The sequence below is a fragment of the Bos javanicus genome, chromosome 11 (genome assembly GCF_032452875.1).
Source record: "Bos javanicus breed banteng chromosome 11, ARS-OSU_banteng_1.0, whole genome shotgun sequence".
Taxonomy (NCBI): domain Eukaryota; kingdom Metazoa; phylum Chordata; class Mammalia; order Artiodactyla; family Bovidae; genus Bos; species Bos javanicus.
In genome coordinates this window covers 82271033-82287547 of record NC_083878.1, presented here as the reverse complement: position 1 = coordinate 82287547, position 16515 = coordinate 82271033, and the positions used below count along the sequence as shown (strand labels likewise).

The following is a 16515-nucleotide window of genomic DNA, read 5'->3' as shown; positions in this document are numbered from 1 at the left end:
ACCCCAGAAGCCTTTGTTATATTAAGCCACTGAGATTTAGGGTTTGTTTGTTGCTACTGCATAACCTCATCCGTCCTAATATAATTCATCTACTCTAATATTGTGGGCAAACTCCAGTATCTCATCCTGTAGCTTAAATGTTTCCCAGTCTGTGAATTCATGGCCCCTTACCCCAGATGGAGGTGAAGGATCTTCTGTGTGTACAATATATTACAACATGAAATAAGTTTAACTGGACTCTCTGGATCTTTGTCTGTCCTCCCCACTGGTTTGTATATACCTTGAGAGCAGAAGTTATATGTATGTATTTGCTGATAGACTGAATGAATGCAAGTACAGTTTTTGGAAATTGATTCTTAAAGCCTAGTGTTTATTGCTCATTTCTGAGCTGCAAAGAAACAATCTGTTACTGTGTAAGTGACAAAGTGCAATTGTCAGCATCTGCCCGACAATTCGGGTTAGCTTTGAAATCAAGGAGGTTAGAAAAAAGGATTTGGTAGGTTTCTTTAGACTCTAACAGCCAATGTCCCGTGAGCACCGATGAGCCAGACGGAAACCCTCTGCAGCAAGTGTCAGGGAATATAGAGCAGTCTTCCATGCTGAAACAATTTGTTAGCATTTACAAGTTCCCATTTTCTGTATTTTAACTTCTAATTGGTTTCCTCTTTTGTGCTAAGAATGCCATCTGTCCCTTTGACAGGTTTTTGGACTTGGTACCACTTACCAGGAAATCTGACCATTATTGTAAGATTATTCCAAAGTGCCCATCCCAAACAGCTCTGTTTTAATAACTTCACAGAGAATCTCTACTATTCTCGTGGAGAGGTTTTACCATTTTTTCTGGCACAATTTCACCTTCACATTTTCTAGGAGTTCATCATATAATGTAAGGTATGGACTTATTTCAATTCCAAATCTCCTATCTGTTCCCTTGCAGTAAAAAGGATATTATTATCCCTATTTGCAGATAAGAAAACCGACGCTCTGGAAGTGAACTTGTCTCAGATATGAAACAACATAGTATGAGGACATTAAACTTAATTTCTGAATCTAAACCCCCTGCTTCATGGATACTATTTCCACCTTGTGGAATAGAAGCAGGAGCAGAGTTCATTATTCCATTTAGTGAACCAAAGAAACTGAGGCCAAAGGAAGTTAAATGACCAGTGTAATATGCTTCAACAATTAATTCACGACTTAGGGCTTCCCTGATGGCACATTTGGTAAAGAATCTGCCTACAGTGCAGGAGACTGACTATAATGCAGGAGATGATGGTTGACCCCCCAGATTGGGAAGATCCCCTGGAGAAGGAAATGAAAACCCACTCCAGTAGTCTTTCCTGGAGAATCCCATAGACAGAGAAGCCTGGTGGGCTACAGTCCATGGGACCACAGAGAGCTGGACACAAGTTAGGGACTAAACCACCACCTCCAATCCTGAAGGACACCAATCCTCTCCCCATGGTCTTCTGTTTTCACTCTTATTATCTTACACTACCTTGATTGTGCATGATCTTCTTCCAAGGCCAAAGTTGCTTGGGTTATGGACAAGCTAAGAGGGAGGGGAAGCCACCCAGGGAACTGAGACACCAGGGATCCCCTAACAAGGGAAAGAGATTATTAGAGGAGGAGGAGACAAGATTATTAACTACACCCACCCAGAAAATGATAGCTCAGTTGGTAAAGAATCTGCCTACAGTGCAGGAGACCTGGGTTCAATCCCTGGTTCAGGAAGATCCCCTGGAGAAGGAAATGGCAACCCACTCTGCATCCTTGCCTGGAAAATCCCATGGACAGAGGAGCCTGGCATGCTATAGTCCATGAAGTTGCAGGAGTCAGACACTACTTAGTGACTAAACTACCACCAACTTCAGAAGGCTCATCCTGGAACCCAATGCTATAATTTGTTGATGTCAGATGTGTTGAGCTCCTATAGGCAGGTTGGAGCCAGGACAAGAGAGTACCAAGTCATACATACCAGATAATCACGATGGTGTGATCACTCATCTAGAGCCAGACATCCTGGAATGTGAAGTCAAGTGGGCCTTAAAAAGCATCACTACAAACAAAGCTAGTGGAGGTGATGGAATTCCAGGTGAGCTCTTTCAAATGCTGAAAGATGATGCTGTGAAAGTGCTGCACTCAATATGCCAACAAATTTGGAAAACTCAGTAATGGCCACAGGACTGGAAAAGGTCAGTTTTCATTCCAATCCCAAAGAAAGGCAATGCCAAAGAATGCTCAAACTACTGCACAATTGCACTCATCTCACACGCTAGTAAAGTAATGCTCAAAATTCTCCAAGCCAGGCTTCAGCAATATGTGAACCATGAACTTCCAGATGTTCAAGCTGGTTTTAGAAAAGGCAGAGGAACCAGAGATCAAATTGCAAACATTCGCTGGATCATCGAAAAAGCAAGAGAGTTCCAAAAAAACATCAATTTCTGCTTTATTGACTATGCCAAAGCCTTTGACTGTGTGGATCACAATTATCTGTGGACAATTCTGAAAGAGATGGGAATACCAGACCACCTGACCTGCCTCTTGAGAAGTCTGTATGCAGGTCAGGAAGCAACAGTTAGAACTGGACATGGAACAAAAGACTGGTTCCAAATAGGAAAAGGAGTACGTTAAGGCTGTATATTGTCACCCTGCTTATTTAACTTACATGCAGAGTACATCATGAGAAACGCTGGGCTGGAAGAAGCACAAGCTGGAATCAAGATTGCCAGGAGAAATATCAATAACCTCAGATATGCAGATGACACCACCCTTATGGCAGAAAGTGAAGAGGAACTAAAGAGCCTCTTGATGAAAGTGAAAGAGGAGAGTGAAAAAGTTGGCTTAAAGTTCAACATTCAGAAAACTAAGATCATGGCATCTGGTCCCATCACTTCATGGCAGATAGATGGGGAAACAGTGCAAACAGTGTCAGACTTTATTTTTTTGGTCTCCAAAATCACTGCAGATGGTGATTGCAGCCATGAAATTAAAAGACGTTTACTCCTTGGAAGTAAAGTTATGACCAACCTAGATAGCATATTGAAAAGCAGAGATAGTACTTTGCCAACAAAGGTCCATCTAGTTAAGGCTATGGTTTTTCCAGTGGTCATATATGGATGTGAGAGTTGGACTGTGAAGAAAGCTGAGCACCCAAGAATTGATGCTTTTGAACTGTGGTGTTGGAGAAGACTCTTGAGAGTCCCTTGAACTGCAAGGAGATCCAACCAGTCCATCCTAAAGGAGATCAGTCCTGGGTGTTCATTGGAAGGGCTGATGCTGAAGCTGAAACTCCAGTACTTTGGCCACCTCATGTGAAGAGTTGACTCATTGGAAAAGACCATGATGCTGGGAGGGATTGGGGGCAGGAGGAGAAGGGGACAACAGAGGATGAGATGGCTGGCTGGCATCACCAATTCGATGGACATGAGTTTGAGTGAACTCCGGGAGTTGGTTATGGACAGGGAGGCCCGGTGTGCTGTGATTCATGGGCACCAAGAGTCGGACAGAACTGAGTGACTGAACTGAACTAATCCATTATGAATCAGGCACTTTAGGGACTTCCCCCCCGCCCCCACCACTACCACTACCACTTAATCCTCAGTTCAGTTCAGTCGCTCAGTCGTGTACAACTCTTTGCGACTCCATGGACTGCAGCACACCAGGCCTCCCTGTTCATCACCAACTCCCAGAGCCTACTCAAACTCATGTCCATTGAGTCGGTGATGCCATCCAGCCATCTCATCCTCTGTTGTCCCCTTGTCGTTGCCTTCAATCTTTCCCAGCATCAGGGTCTTTTCAAATGAGTCAGCTCTTCGCATCAGGTGGTCAAAGTATTGGAGTTTCAGCTTCAACATCAGTCCTTCCAATGATTATTAAGGACTGATTTCCCTTAGGATGTACTGGTTGGATCTTCTTGCAGTCCAAGGGACTCTCAAGAGACTTCTCCAACACCACAGTTCAAAAGCATCAATTCTTCAGCGCTCAGCTTTCTTTAGAGTCCAACTCTCACATCCATACATGACCACTGGAAAAACCATAGCCTTGGACTAGACGGACCTTTGTTGGCAAAGTAATGGCAAAGTAACTTGATCCTCACGGAATGCTAATTTAATTTAAAGACTTGAAATTAAGTCTGGGAGTGGCTGTCTGGATTGGCTCATCCAGCAGAGCCCAGTTGGCCTATCTGTTGTGGGGAAGGCTTCTTCTACCCCGGAACTGGCAATCTTGTTAGAAGAGCCACGCCTACACAAGAACTTGATAAAGAACACAGCTGGCTTATGCTAGCTGGCAATCAACAATGAACAGAGTTTCGGAGGGAAGAGTGGGGCTGGGGCTAAGAAGATCAGCATTCCTTCTTAGAGAGTCTCCAGCTGATTTTTGAGAATTTGAAGCAAAAAAGAAAAAGACTTTCTAGGCCAGAAGTAGCAGTGGGACCTGTCACTCATCACTGTTTAAATACAAGAAAACCCCTCACCCTATCCTGCCTCCAGGCAGATCTGGGCTATAGAGTTTCCCAGGTGGTGCTAATGGTAAAGAACCTGCCAACAGGAGACGTTGAGATATGGGTTCGATCCCTGGATTGGGAAGATCCCCTGGAGAAGGGCATAGCAACCCAGTCCAGTATTCTTGCCTGGAGAATCCCATGGACAGAGGAGCCTGGTGGGTTACTGTTCATGGGGTCGCAAAGAGTTGGACATGAGTGAAGCAACTTAGCACTCATGCATGCATGGGCTTTAGGGAATTTCTCCAGCATCCTAGGAAACTGAGAGTAACAAGAATCAATGAATGGGCAAATCAGCCATCAGTTATGTAACCATCGCAAGAGGTCTGAAAACTTCAGCTGAGGAAATCTGGACACACCCCACCAAACTAAATCAGTGACATTGAAAAGTAGCCCCAGGAAAAAAAGATTGGACATAGGAAGTGCTACTGTTTCTAAGGGGTGGTGGCAAACAGACTTGAAGACCAGATCTGGAGTCAGAATTTCTTGTAGTTCTTATGGGTTCACACTGAGACTGGATTCCCCTCCGTGCAAAAGCTCTGATGCTGATAAATCAAGTTTGTATAGTCTACAGAGTGGAAGCTTCTTTGCCTCCCCCACCACTCTGAGCCTGGCCCTGAGCCACTTGCCTGTCTCCCTGGACAGTTTTCCCATCTCGTTTTTTAGCATCAAGTAAAACAGGTAAAGCTGAAACTCCAGTACTTTGGCCACCTCATGCGAAGAGTTGACTCACTGGAAAGACTCTGATGCTGGGAGGGATTGGGGGCAGGAGGAGAAGGGGACGACAGAGGATGAGATGGCTGGATGGCATCACTGACTTGATGGATGTGAGTCTGAGTGAACTCCGGGAGTTGGTGATGGACAGGGAGGCCTGGCGTGCTGTGATTCACGGGGTTGCAAAGAGTCGGACACAACTGAGCGACTGAACTGAACTGAACTGAAAACAGGTAAACAGGAATTCCAGCTCTAGGGCAACTACCATCCCTGAGCTCTTCGGAGTTTGCAAGCCATTTTTACTCATCCCATCTTCATGATTTCCCCAGGTCTCTGTAACATACTAAGCCTGAAAGAAGGCTTCCTAGTGGAAGGGAGATCTCTGAGCTGCCCCAAAGGATGCGAAATCTGTCTTTGAGGGGAGTACAGAGCCTGTTGGATACTTCTGATTTGCTAAATCTGTAACTAAATTACTGGCATTCAATGAAGATAATTTTTGTTTTATTTATTATTGTGCCATTACCAGTAAAACTTCTCACCCCCAAAACTCTCTCAATGTTGTATTTTAAATTTTCCTGCATCCTTAGAAGTAAATATATATATGTCTAGTCTTGGGCACATCCAACATCATATACTCAAATGGCTTTGTTTGGCTTGCTTCTAATCCTAATTAAGCCAGTGCCATTTTATTTCTTTGAACCCACTCTCAGCTGACTCAGTTTAGCACTAGTTTGGTTTGAAAGAATGCCAACTAGCCTGGGAGACAAAAGAGAACGTTGGGGATCATATTAGCCTTCACCAAAGGATCTTTTACTTGCCCCAACTGGTCAGCTTAATGACGAACTTTCCTGGGAAGTAATAAAAGCATTGTTTTGAAAATTAACCAAAACAAAAAATTATTCCACTGCTTCAAAAATATTGCATGAAGAGGAAATCTTCTCCCTGCATCTGATTCCTTTCCTCAAAGTAAACCACTATTAACCAGTTGTTGCATGTTACATCCAATTTGTTGCTGGGTTTATGCAGACATGTCTAAATGCACAGATATCCAAAGTGGCAGACTGCTGCCCAAGACCTAGTTTATTTTCCTTTATACTCATAGATACCTCCAAGTCAGTACCTGTAGATCTAACACATTATTTTCAGAGGCTGCACATTATTCCACTGCTTACGTGTATTATAGAAGATGCAACCATGTTCCTATGGAATGGATTTAGATTATTAACTGTATTTTTGCTACTGAGGACAAGACTGTAACACAGCTTCTTGTTTATGCATTTTGACATATTTATTTTATTATTTCTTGTAACAATAGGGTGTATTTGGAAGACTGGGATTGCCTTTATTCTTCGGGCTGGAATGCCAACAGTGTAAGGAGGGTCCCTACCCCCTCTCCCCAGCCTTGCCAATACTTGGGCCAATCTGCTAGACCAAAAAATGTTAATCTCCTTGAGATTTAATTTGCATTTCCTTGACTACTAGTGAAGCTGAGCATCTTTTCATATGTTTATGAACAATTTGCATTTCCTACTCAGTAAATTATCTACTCTTATCCTGGACCCATGTTTCTATGGGGTTGTTTTTCTATTTGATGTGTAAGAAAGAGCTCTTTGTAGACATAGGATATACTCTTTGTCTCTTATAGATGAGGCAAATATTTTTCTATCACACCATTGTCTTTTGACTTTGGATGTGTTTTCAGTATAACTGAAAATTTTCATTGCTGTCAAATATGTTCAAATTTTCCGTCTTGTGTTTCTGGGCTATCTGTTTTAGAATGCCACTCTATATTTCCTTTAACTTTATTATCTTACTTTTTCCAATTTAAAACTTCAATTTAAGTTTCATTCATTCATTAAGTTGCTTAATTAATTCATTAGTAACTGGGTAAGTCAGGCAGCTAGCTTTATTCTAAATGAAGAGTCAGGAATTTTAAAAGTATTTAATCAGCAAAAATGTACACTTTGGTGGCGGAGGGGTGAGGTGGGCAGGAAAGGACCCATTAAGTTTCCTAGGAGAAACTGAGGTCCCTGAAGCTGGATCCAGATCTTTAACTCACAATCTAGGAAAAACATCTAGAGGTTTTTGATCACCTAGCCAGTCATGGGTTGGACTCTTCTGAATGTGCGTGTGTGTGCGTGATTTAGCTCTGTTTTTTAAAGAAGGGATTTGTAGACGAAAACATTGTTCTCCCTCAAAAATCTCCTTATTTATAAACCGAATCCTGTGGACAACTCCATCCTGTCTGTTGGTCCATTTTAGATGTGTCTCCCTCAGCCTGTGATGAGCTCATTGAGTCTGTGCCTTCACTCATCTCTGTTCTGAGTGGATGCTGGTTGAACGTGTCTTCCAAGTCCTCTGAAGATTTATTTCATGTGTGTCCACATAGTCTGAGAGAGTTTCAACCTTTCAAAGAAGAATTTGAAGGTTTCCCTACAAGCAGACGAGGAACCAGCAGTAGCAAGATTTCTCCACGGACAAAGTCTTTTATCTTTCCATTTGCAAATGAAAGTACCAATAAATACTTGTAAAACTTTATCACTCTGTTAAACTTCAAATTCAGACTTGTCAGTAATTATTGGTTAGCATTAAGAGGATGAGATTAGAGATTGAGGTCCAGGAAGAATACACAATTTGCTTGGAGGCACACAGAGTAACCGGGTCTCTTGTCTTCTCATTTTCTGCTGCACTTTGTCCCTTGACAAAGGACAAATGCTGTGGTGAAGGGTACAGGTTGGGTGAGAGAGGACAAGGTAGGGCTCTGTAGCGACAGGGACCAACCTGATCTGTTGATACTTCCCCTACCGTGTCGGTAAAAAGGTGGGTCAGGCAATTCTGAGATCCCTTCCTGGGGCTGCTGCCTTGATGGTGTGGTCATCATTCCTCTTACCCTCTGTTGCTGACAAACAGAAACTCTCTCCAAAAAGTTGGCTGCTTCAGAAGGACTCATTTGGGGACCTCTGCCTTGAACAATACTATACAGTAGTAGAGTACGGATAGGTATCTGCTTTGTGTGGTGGATGCCCCCTGGAGCAAGACAGACACAAGTAGGGTGAGGAGGACAGAGCCAGTTTCCTCTCCTCGTCTCAGGGGAAGCTGGCCTTAGACAAATTCTCCCAGGCAGACATCATTACAAATGAAGGCAAGTGTTTTGAAGGAAAATCTGGGATGCTTGAGGAGAAAACTGCAGGAGGGCTTGGTTTAGATTAGGGAGTTAGGGAAAAGCAGAAGTAGGGGGTATAAAAGGTTTTTGCAAGAGTTTAGAGCTTTACATATGGGAAGGAAATAATAATAATGAAAGTGTTTGGAAGGGCAGCTCATCCTCATTCATGGGTCACTTCCTAGGACTCGAGGAACCTGCCCCCTCCCCTTGAATTATGTAGGTATCCAGGGTAAGGACTGGGGAGTCTTCACAAATGCTAATAGGTGAGCATTTTACAGGCTGCCTCCTGCCCCTCCGCATCCTCACCCACAACTAGTTTGAATGTGGAGATGAATGGAGAGGATGATTGGCATTTCCAGTTTGGGAAAAAGGTGGAGAAGATTTCTCACCCCCATCCCCAACCCGGGGGGCAGGGTGGGGGTTGGAGGAGGGCAGGTTTCCCTGCCCCAAATCATTCCAAGAGGAATTCTTCCTGGGGAAATCCCACTTTGTTGTGCATTTGATTATTAAAGGGGCTGCCTGGGAGACTGGGTTGTTCTGGGGAATGTGGGTACTAGAATCTTTAACCCTGTCAACCCTGCATCCCAACATATCTGCAGGAAAGCTTAATCAGAGCCAACTGAAGATTTCATAGTGGTGGTGGGTTGGGAGAGCAGAGGTGAGGGTGTTTGTTTCCCAGGAAGAATCTATCAGGGTCTGGTAACTAACAATAGCTGACACTCAACACTCACCCTGTGCTGATGGGCACCGTTCTCAGTGCTTTCAAAACTATTTCTCAATAACAGCCCTGTGAGGTAAGCACCATTACTAACTCCATTTGGCAATTGAAGACACCAAGGCACAAAGAGTCTTGAGTAGTGGCAGCAGCCACTTACCCTTTTGCCTCCGACAACCGGGAGCCAAGATTTCCGAACCGGGGTTTGGGCTGCCGGAGTTGTGGACCACAACTCCTATGTGAACCTCATCCGCCTCCCCAGAATTCGGGCAATCCCTGGTTTTTGAAAGGCTAACTCGGGAGCCCGTGGGGACGTTTTGGGGAGCCTCTCACCCATTCCCTGCGGAAGCGGGCCCAAGCCGCCGTCCTCGGTGGTGGGGATATGTTGACAGGGCGGCGGGAGGGCGCCGGTGGCCCTGCTCCGAGCCCCTCCCCGCCCCCCCCGAGACCAGGCCCAGCAGCTCCGCTTTCTGCGCGGTCTCCGCGAGGTGTCGCCTTCGGCCGAAGAAACCACCGCTGCGCCACCCTCGTCGCCCGCAGTTATTTATTTATTTATTTTCAAACAAGGGGGCGCCCCTCTCCTTTCAATTTAAAACTAGAAAAACCTCCGGCGGTCTCGTTCCTAAATGGGCGCGTCCTTTCCCTCCCACTTTGCACCCTGGCTCCCGCCTCCCTTCCGAGATCACCCACGAGCAACCACCCACTTCCCCGCCCTCCCCCCTCCCCCCTACTGCCCGGCTGGACGTTGGCCTCGAGCTCAGCTGCACACACGCGCCGTCGAAGCGGGGGATGGGTTAGGAGCCTCTGAACTGTCCCCGACCACCTCCCGCCCCAACCCCGCAACCTCAACCAACACCCCCGGAGCCCTCCGGAAAAATTTTTTTTCTTTTTTTAAATGCCGAGCAATGGCCAGCCCCGCGGGTTGGGTGCGGCATTGCACGGCTCGATTCGCAGCTGGTCCGCAGAGTGCACCCGGTGCAAGCCCGGGGGTCTAAAAGGGCGGGAGGAGCACGCCCCGGGCTTCCCAGCTTTGCAGCCTCCGTTCTGCAAAGAAGAAAAGCAAGTGGCTTTTGGCGCGAAAGCCTTGGCGCCTCCCCTGATTTTTATGGAAATCAAGAGGGCGGGGTAAAGCCGCTCTCCTCTGCCTTTCTCCCTCCCCCTTGTCTGTGCCGCAGCCCCCTTCTCTCCCCACCCCCCGGGTGTGTCAGATTTTTCAGTTAATAATATCCCCCGAGCTTCAAAGCGCAGCCAGTGACAGTCATCTGTCTGGACGCGCTGGGTGGATGCGGGGGGCTCCTGGGAACTGGGTTGGAGCCGAGCTCGCTCTAGCCAGGCGCAAGCGCGCACGGACTGCAGCCACCCGAGGACCACCCCCCGCCCCTGGCCACCCGGGGACCCCCGCACAGAATCGCCTCCGGATCCCCGGCAGTCGGCGGGAGGTAAGGACAGGCGCCCCGGGAGCGGCGAGCGCGGCGGGAAGGCAAGCCCTGGACGGGGATCGCGGCTGACGCACCGGGGGCCCGAATATGCCCGGGGGACTGCTTCCGAAACAAAACCATCTCGGGGTTTTCCCTGAAAAGCCAGTTCCACTCCCGAAGGCTCCGGGACTGGAGAGACCCGCCCTGATCCCTCTACTGCCCTTGCCAGGGGGGTGTAATGGCTTCATCGAAAGGAAATTCACCCTTCTCTAGAACGTTTGTCTGCATCTGAGCTGATGGGGAGCCGGTGCGTCCCCACCCCGAAACTGGGTTCGTCTCCAAATGGTGCCCCCAGAGGAAGACGAAAAGGGTTCAGCAGGGCGAGGCCGATGCGGTGGTAATCTGGGTCACGGCTGCTCCAGCTCGGAGGAGACAGCGGCTCTCCGCGAGACCCTCTCCGCGCTGGTGCCCCTGAACCGTTCCCAGGAACTGGGGTTCAGCCTCTCTCAGGAAGAGGGCGTACTTGGGGGTTTGGAGCAGGGGGGGTGGGGTTAGAGACGTTCAGAATCAGCTATTGGCAGTACTCTGCCTGCAGCCAGTGACTGCTGGGGGCGTCTCATCAAATTTGGGGGGGGGAAGGGATTCAGGATTGGGGTGCCTGTTGTTGGGCTCGGTCTAAAGAAAGGATTTTTTCCATTTGCAAAGTTGCCTGAATTCCCCCCCCCCCCGGCTTCCCCCGCTATTGCTTGCGGTCCGGAGGTGGCAATTTTACAAAGGAGGAATTGAGGGTACTCTTAAATCCTATACCCAGTTGCTGGGTTGGAGGCCTGGGCTTCCTCTGAGCAGCTGGCCCTACTTAGGTGCCACCGGGGCTGTCTGCGAGCTGGTGGGAGCTAGAACTCTGCAGCCTTGAACAGCCCCTTCCCCCAGGCAGTGCCTGGTGTGAATGAAATGGCAGTTTCCAAAGTTGCAGAGCCAGGCCACCACCCCCCGCATCTGCATGCCCCCTCCCACCCCTGTCGTAGACAGCTTGTACACAAAAGGAGGGAGGGAGAGAGCGAGAGACACAACTTCCTCCACCTTCGGGAGCGCTGGGCGGAGTGGGGGGCTTGGAGGGGAGACTGAGGAACCGAGGAAGAGGGGGTGACCGCTGCCTGTCGTCCCCCCCCCCCCACACACACACTCCCCCAACCCCGCATCCGGCTCCGCTTGCCAACCCTCTCCTGGTGTGTCTGCCGGTTGCAGTGTTGGAGGTTGGCGCGGGCCCCCGCCCTCCACGCCCCCCACGGGAAGGAAGCACCCCCCGAACTAAAAAGAGCGGAGCGGAAAGAAGCCCTCATTCGGGGGCCAGGAGGCGAGCCGATGCCGAGCTGCACCGCGTCCACCATGCCGGGCATGATCTGCAAGAACCCAGACCTCGAGTTTGACTCGCTGCAGCCCTGCTTCTACCCGGACGAAGATGACTTCTACTTCGGCGGCCCCGACTCGACCCCCCCGGGGGAGGACATCTGGAAGAAGTTTGAGCTTTTGCCCACGCCCCCGCTGTCGCCCAGCCGTGCCTTCCCGGAGCACAGCCCCGAGCCCCCGAACTGGGCCACCGAGATGCTGCTGCCCGAGGCCGATCTGTGGGGCAACCCGGCCGAGGAGGACGCGTTCGGCCTGGGGGGTCTGGGCGGTCTCACCCCCAACCCGGTCATCCTCCAGGACTGCATGTGGAGCGGCTTCTCGGCCCGCGAGAAGCTGGAGCGCGCGGTGAGCGAGAAGCTGCAGCACGGCCGGCCGCCCGCCGCGGGGCCCGCAGCCCCGGCCCCGGGCGCCCCCAGCCCCCCGGGCCGCGGCCACGGAGCCGCGGCAGCCGGGCCGGGCCGCCCCGGGGCCGCCCTACCCTCCGAGCTCGCCCACCCGGCCGCCGAGTGCGTGGATCCCGCCGTGGTCTTCCCGTTCCCGGTGAACAAGCGCGAGCCCGCGCCCGTGCCCGCCTCCCCAGCCAATGCCCCGGCGGCAGGCGCCGCGGTCGCTTCGGGGGCCGGCAGTGCAGCCCCGGCGGCCGCCCCGGTAGTCGCCCTTCCGCGCACCGGCGGCCGCCTGGCCAGCGCCAGTGACCACAAGGCCCTCAGCACCTCCGGAGAGGACACCCTGAGCGACTCAGGTAAAGCGGGAGCCAGGGTCCGGCTGCCTCCTTGGGGCGCTGGGGCTGGGGTGGCCCCCCCGTTTGTGGTTCACGAGTTCTGGCTTTGGGAGAGGGTATTTTGGAGACAGTACTGATGGCTGAGAGGTTAGGTTTTTCCCAGGCCCATCCCCAGGGTTTGGAGGAGAGGGTGAGTGAAAGCTGTGTTCTCCAGCCTCTCCTTAACTGAAGTTCCTTCAGCTCCCTCCGGGAACCTGATTCCATCACTGGCCCCCACCCTGTCCCGCATCTCTCTTGGCAGCATTCCCTCCGAGGGTGGGGGGAAAATTAGGAAAAGTTGAGTGGTTAAAGCCGAGTTGGGGTTCAGGGGGCCGCAGGGTGCATTGCTTGGACAGAAACCTGTTAGCCCAAGGGGTGAAAAAGGACAGACACAGGTCAGGGTGGAGAGACCCTCCATAAAGGGCAAGCCTGTGCAAAATCCTATTAAGGGTGCAGGAAGTTAAGGGGCATTGCACAAATAGCGAGTACCGATTTTATTTTTTATTTTTTCAAACCTCCGTACCTTCGCTCTGTCTGGGTGGTGGGCTATTTGCTTCTGGTTGGTCGCCAGCAGGCGGCGATATGCTGGCCAGCGGGCGGGCGAGGATCGGAAAGGCTGGGGGTGGTGGTGGGGCCACCCCCCCCCCCCCCTTCATTGAGCAGCTGGCGGCAAGTACCACAGCGGTTGTGTGCATTCTCAAGGGGCTGCCTCTTTACAGTGTGCAGTGAAAACCGGCCGAGTTTTTCTTCTAGCCAAAATTCTAGGACTAATTTCAGATCCGAGTTGTTTTCTGTAACCCAGTGCCCTTCAAAGGTGAGGGCGGGCGCTTAGCCGGCTGTCTAGGAATGCACACACCCTGGAGCACTCATTGATTAGTTCTATTGTGTGCCTGCTGTTGAAACTGAAGGGTAGGGTTAAAACCAAGATTTTGCCTGGAAGTGAAGCACTCTACCCAAATACTGGAATAGCTCTTGTCCCTGGAGCTGGGAGCCTTGGACCTTTGAAATCCAGTGTTTTCAGAATACAGATGCATAAAAAGCCTAAATTTCCTTTGGGGCTGAGGACAGATTGGTCCCAGGCTCCTGGAAGGAAACTTGGTGATAAGCCTCCAGTTTGAACGGGTCTGCCCCTTTAATGTCTGTGCCTTGACAGCTTTCGGTGAGGAAGCACTTCCTTCCAACAGCTGTCTTCTTGGCAGAAAACCAAAACATTGGCTTAAAGGGACCCACAGACTGGAACAGCCTCACATTTCGGCTTTAGAACAAATCCCACAATTGTTCAGCTTTCCGGTCCCCTTCAGATCAAGCCGAAGATGTGTTTTGATTTTCATGCTTGCATTTTAAACAATAATTTTCTATCCAAGCCTGGTAGTAAATGAAAAGGCGGCGGGGGGGTGGTAAATGAAAATGGACACACGATGCTTCATGTTCTTGTGGGTGTTGTTTGGTGGTGACTGAGAAGAGGTGCCCCGCTATTTGGGTTTAGAGCTCCAATGGATTACAACTTTGCAGTTAAGGTCTAATCTTTGTTAGTTGAAAAACTGCTTACTGTATAGAACTCATGTTCATGGAAGACAAGGTATTTTTCTTCCTTAGTTAATTAAATTGTTCTTTAAGTTTATTTGACTTAAAAATCAAACTCCATCATGTGTAAGTAGTGGCTAGCTGAGGCTCCTAAAATGAGAAGTGTCACTTAAGTATGGAGATGGAAATATAAATAAGTCTACGGGACAGACTAGCGACGATGATGAAAGCTTACTGTTTATTGAGCTTCTGTCTATATATTATCCCTTCAACTCAATCTATGGTGTCATTCCCCATTTCATTGCTGGGAAAACTGTGATGAAGCCAGGATTCTGTCTTGACTCCAAAGCCAAGGTTCTTTTAGTTTCTGCCACCCACTCAAGCTTGAATGGAGGATGAGGATGGGGAGGGGAAAAGTATATACATCTCTGTTCAGAGACTGATGCTGATGGATCAGTAATAACAGACCACGTGCCAGGCCTACCTTGTGAGACTGTGTATATTTCATTCCTATGTGTCTTACCTTGAGAATAACTCTCATCTTGTTCTCAAAGATGATGAAGACGAGGAGGAGGAAGACGAAGAGGAGGAGATCGATGTGGTGACCGTGGAGAAGCGGCGGTCGTCCTCCAGCAGCAAGGCTGTCACCACCTTCACCATCACCGTTCGCCCCAAGAGCGCAGCCCTGGGCCCCGGGAGGGCTGCGTCAGGGGAGCTGATCCTCAAACGTTGCGTCCCCATCCACCAGCAGCACAACTATGCCGCCCCATCGCCCTACGTGGAGAGCGAGGAGGCACCCCCCCAGAAGAAGATCAAGAGCGAAGCCTCCCCACGGCCCCTCAAGAGTGTCCCCCCGCCCAAGGCTAAGAGCTTGAGCCCCCGCAACTCTGACTCGGAGGACAGCGAGCGCCGTCGGAACCACAACATCCTGGAGCGCCAGCGCCGCAATGACCTGCGCTCCAGCTTTCTCACGCTCAGGGACCACGTGCCAGAGCTGGTGAAGAACGAGAAGGCCGCCAAAGTGGTCATTTTGAAAAAGGCCACCGAGTACGTCCACTCCCTCCAGGCCGAGGAGCACCAGCTTCTCCTGGAGAAGGAGAAGCTGCAGGCCAGACAGCAGCAGTTGCTAAAGAAAATTGAACACGCTCGGACTTGCTGAATGCATCTCAGAACTGGACAGTCACTGCCACTTTGCACATTTTGATTTTTTTTTTTTTTTAAACAAACCTTGTGTTGACATTAAGAATGTTGGTTTACTTTCAAATCGGTCCCCCGTCGAGTTCGGATCTGGGGTGGGGAGCAGGACACGAGGGGTCCTACCAGGACCTGCATTGGTGGGATGCTGGTGACCCTGGCGGCTTTCCTGTGCGTCACTTCTGAGACAGCGGTTGAAGCCTGTGACCGTTGGGAGCCTTCTGGGGCTGTTGAAGTCACCTTGTTTGTTCCAAGTTTCCAGACAGAAAGTCATTCCTTCTTTTTCAAATGGTGCTTAAGTTCCAGCCGATGCCACGTGGGGGTTTGCCACTGATACCCCTGGGGAACATTTCTGTAAATACCATGGACACACCTGCCTTTTTGTATACATCCTGGGTAATGAGAGGTGGCTTTTGCGGCCAGTATTAGACTGGAAGTTCACACCTAAGTACTGTAATACCTCAATGTTTGAGGAGCATGTTTTGTATACAAATATATTGTTAATCTCTGTTATGTACTGTACTAATTCTTAAACTGCCTGTATACTTTAGTATGATGCTGATACATAACTAAATTTGATACTTATATTTTCGTATGAAAATGAGTTGTGAAAGTTTTGAGTAGATATTACTTTATCACTTTTTGAACTAAGAAACTTTTGTAAAGAAATTTACTATATATATATGCCTTTTTCCTAGCCTGTTTCTTCCTGTTAATGTATTTGTTCATGTTTGGTGCATAGAACTGGGTAAATGCAAAGTTCTGTGTTTTAATTTCTTCAAAATGTATATATTTAGTGCTGCATCTTATAGCACTTTGAAATACCTCATGTTTATGAAAATAAATAGCAATTAAATGATGCAACATTTTTTTTTTCCTTAATAGCAATGGTTAAACTCTTAGCTCTTAGGCAGTGATTGTAAAGAGCACGTAATCTAGAGAGGGAACTTGGTTTTCCACAGATAAATTGCCATTGTCCGCCCTTGGTGGGGAGGATACTGAGCTTAGGAAGGTTATGAGCTTTCTCCCAAATTATACAATATCGATATGTTATTAGTGATTATATGTGCTACCAATAGCATCGTATAGTTTAAAAACATTTTCCTGTGTTGTTTA

General features: G+C 48.9%; 1 protein-coding gene across 1 annotated transcript; it reads left to right on the top strand.

Moving 5' to 3' along the window:
- The first annotated feature begins 10162 nt into the window (after window positions 1–10162).
- MYCN (MYCN proto-oncogene, bHLH transcription factor) lies at window positions 10163–16258 on the top strand. Its single transcript, XM_061433266.1, has 3 exons — window positions 10163–10535; window positions 11760–12663; window positions 14760–16258. The coding sequence occupies exons 1-3, from the start codon at window positions 10380–10382 to the stop codon at window positions 15362–15364; spliced, it is 1665 nt and encodes a 554-aa protein (XP_061289250.1). The 5' UTR covers window positions 10163–10379; the 3' UTR covers window positions 15365–16258.
- The last annotated feature ends 257 nt before the right edge of the window (window positions 16259–16515 follow it).

Bases quoted from the DNA above. Each gene is read 5' to 3' on its own strand.
- MYCN (XM_061433266.1), top strand. From the start codon at position 10,380: ATGCGGGGGGCTCCTGGGAACTGGGTTGGAGCCGAGCTCGCTCTAGCC. The intron at 10,536-11,759 runs GTAAGGACAGGC...TGCCGGTTGCAG, and splicing joins TCCCCGGCAGTCGGCGGGAG to TGTTGGAGGTTGGCGCGGGC. The intron at 12,664-14,759 runs GTAAAGCGGGAG...TTGTTCTCAAAG, and splicing joins GGACACCCTGAGCGACTCAG to ATGATGAAGACGAGGAGGAG.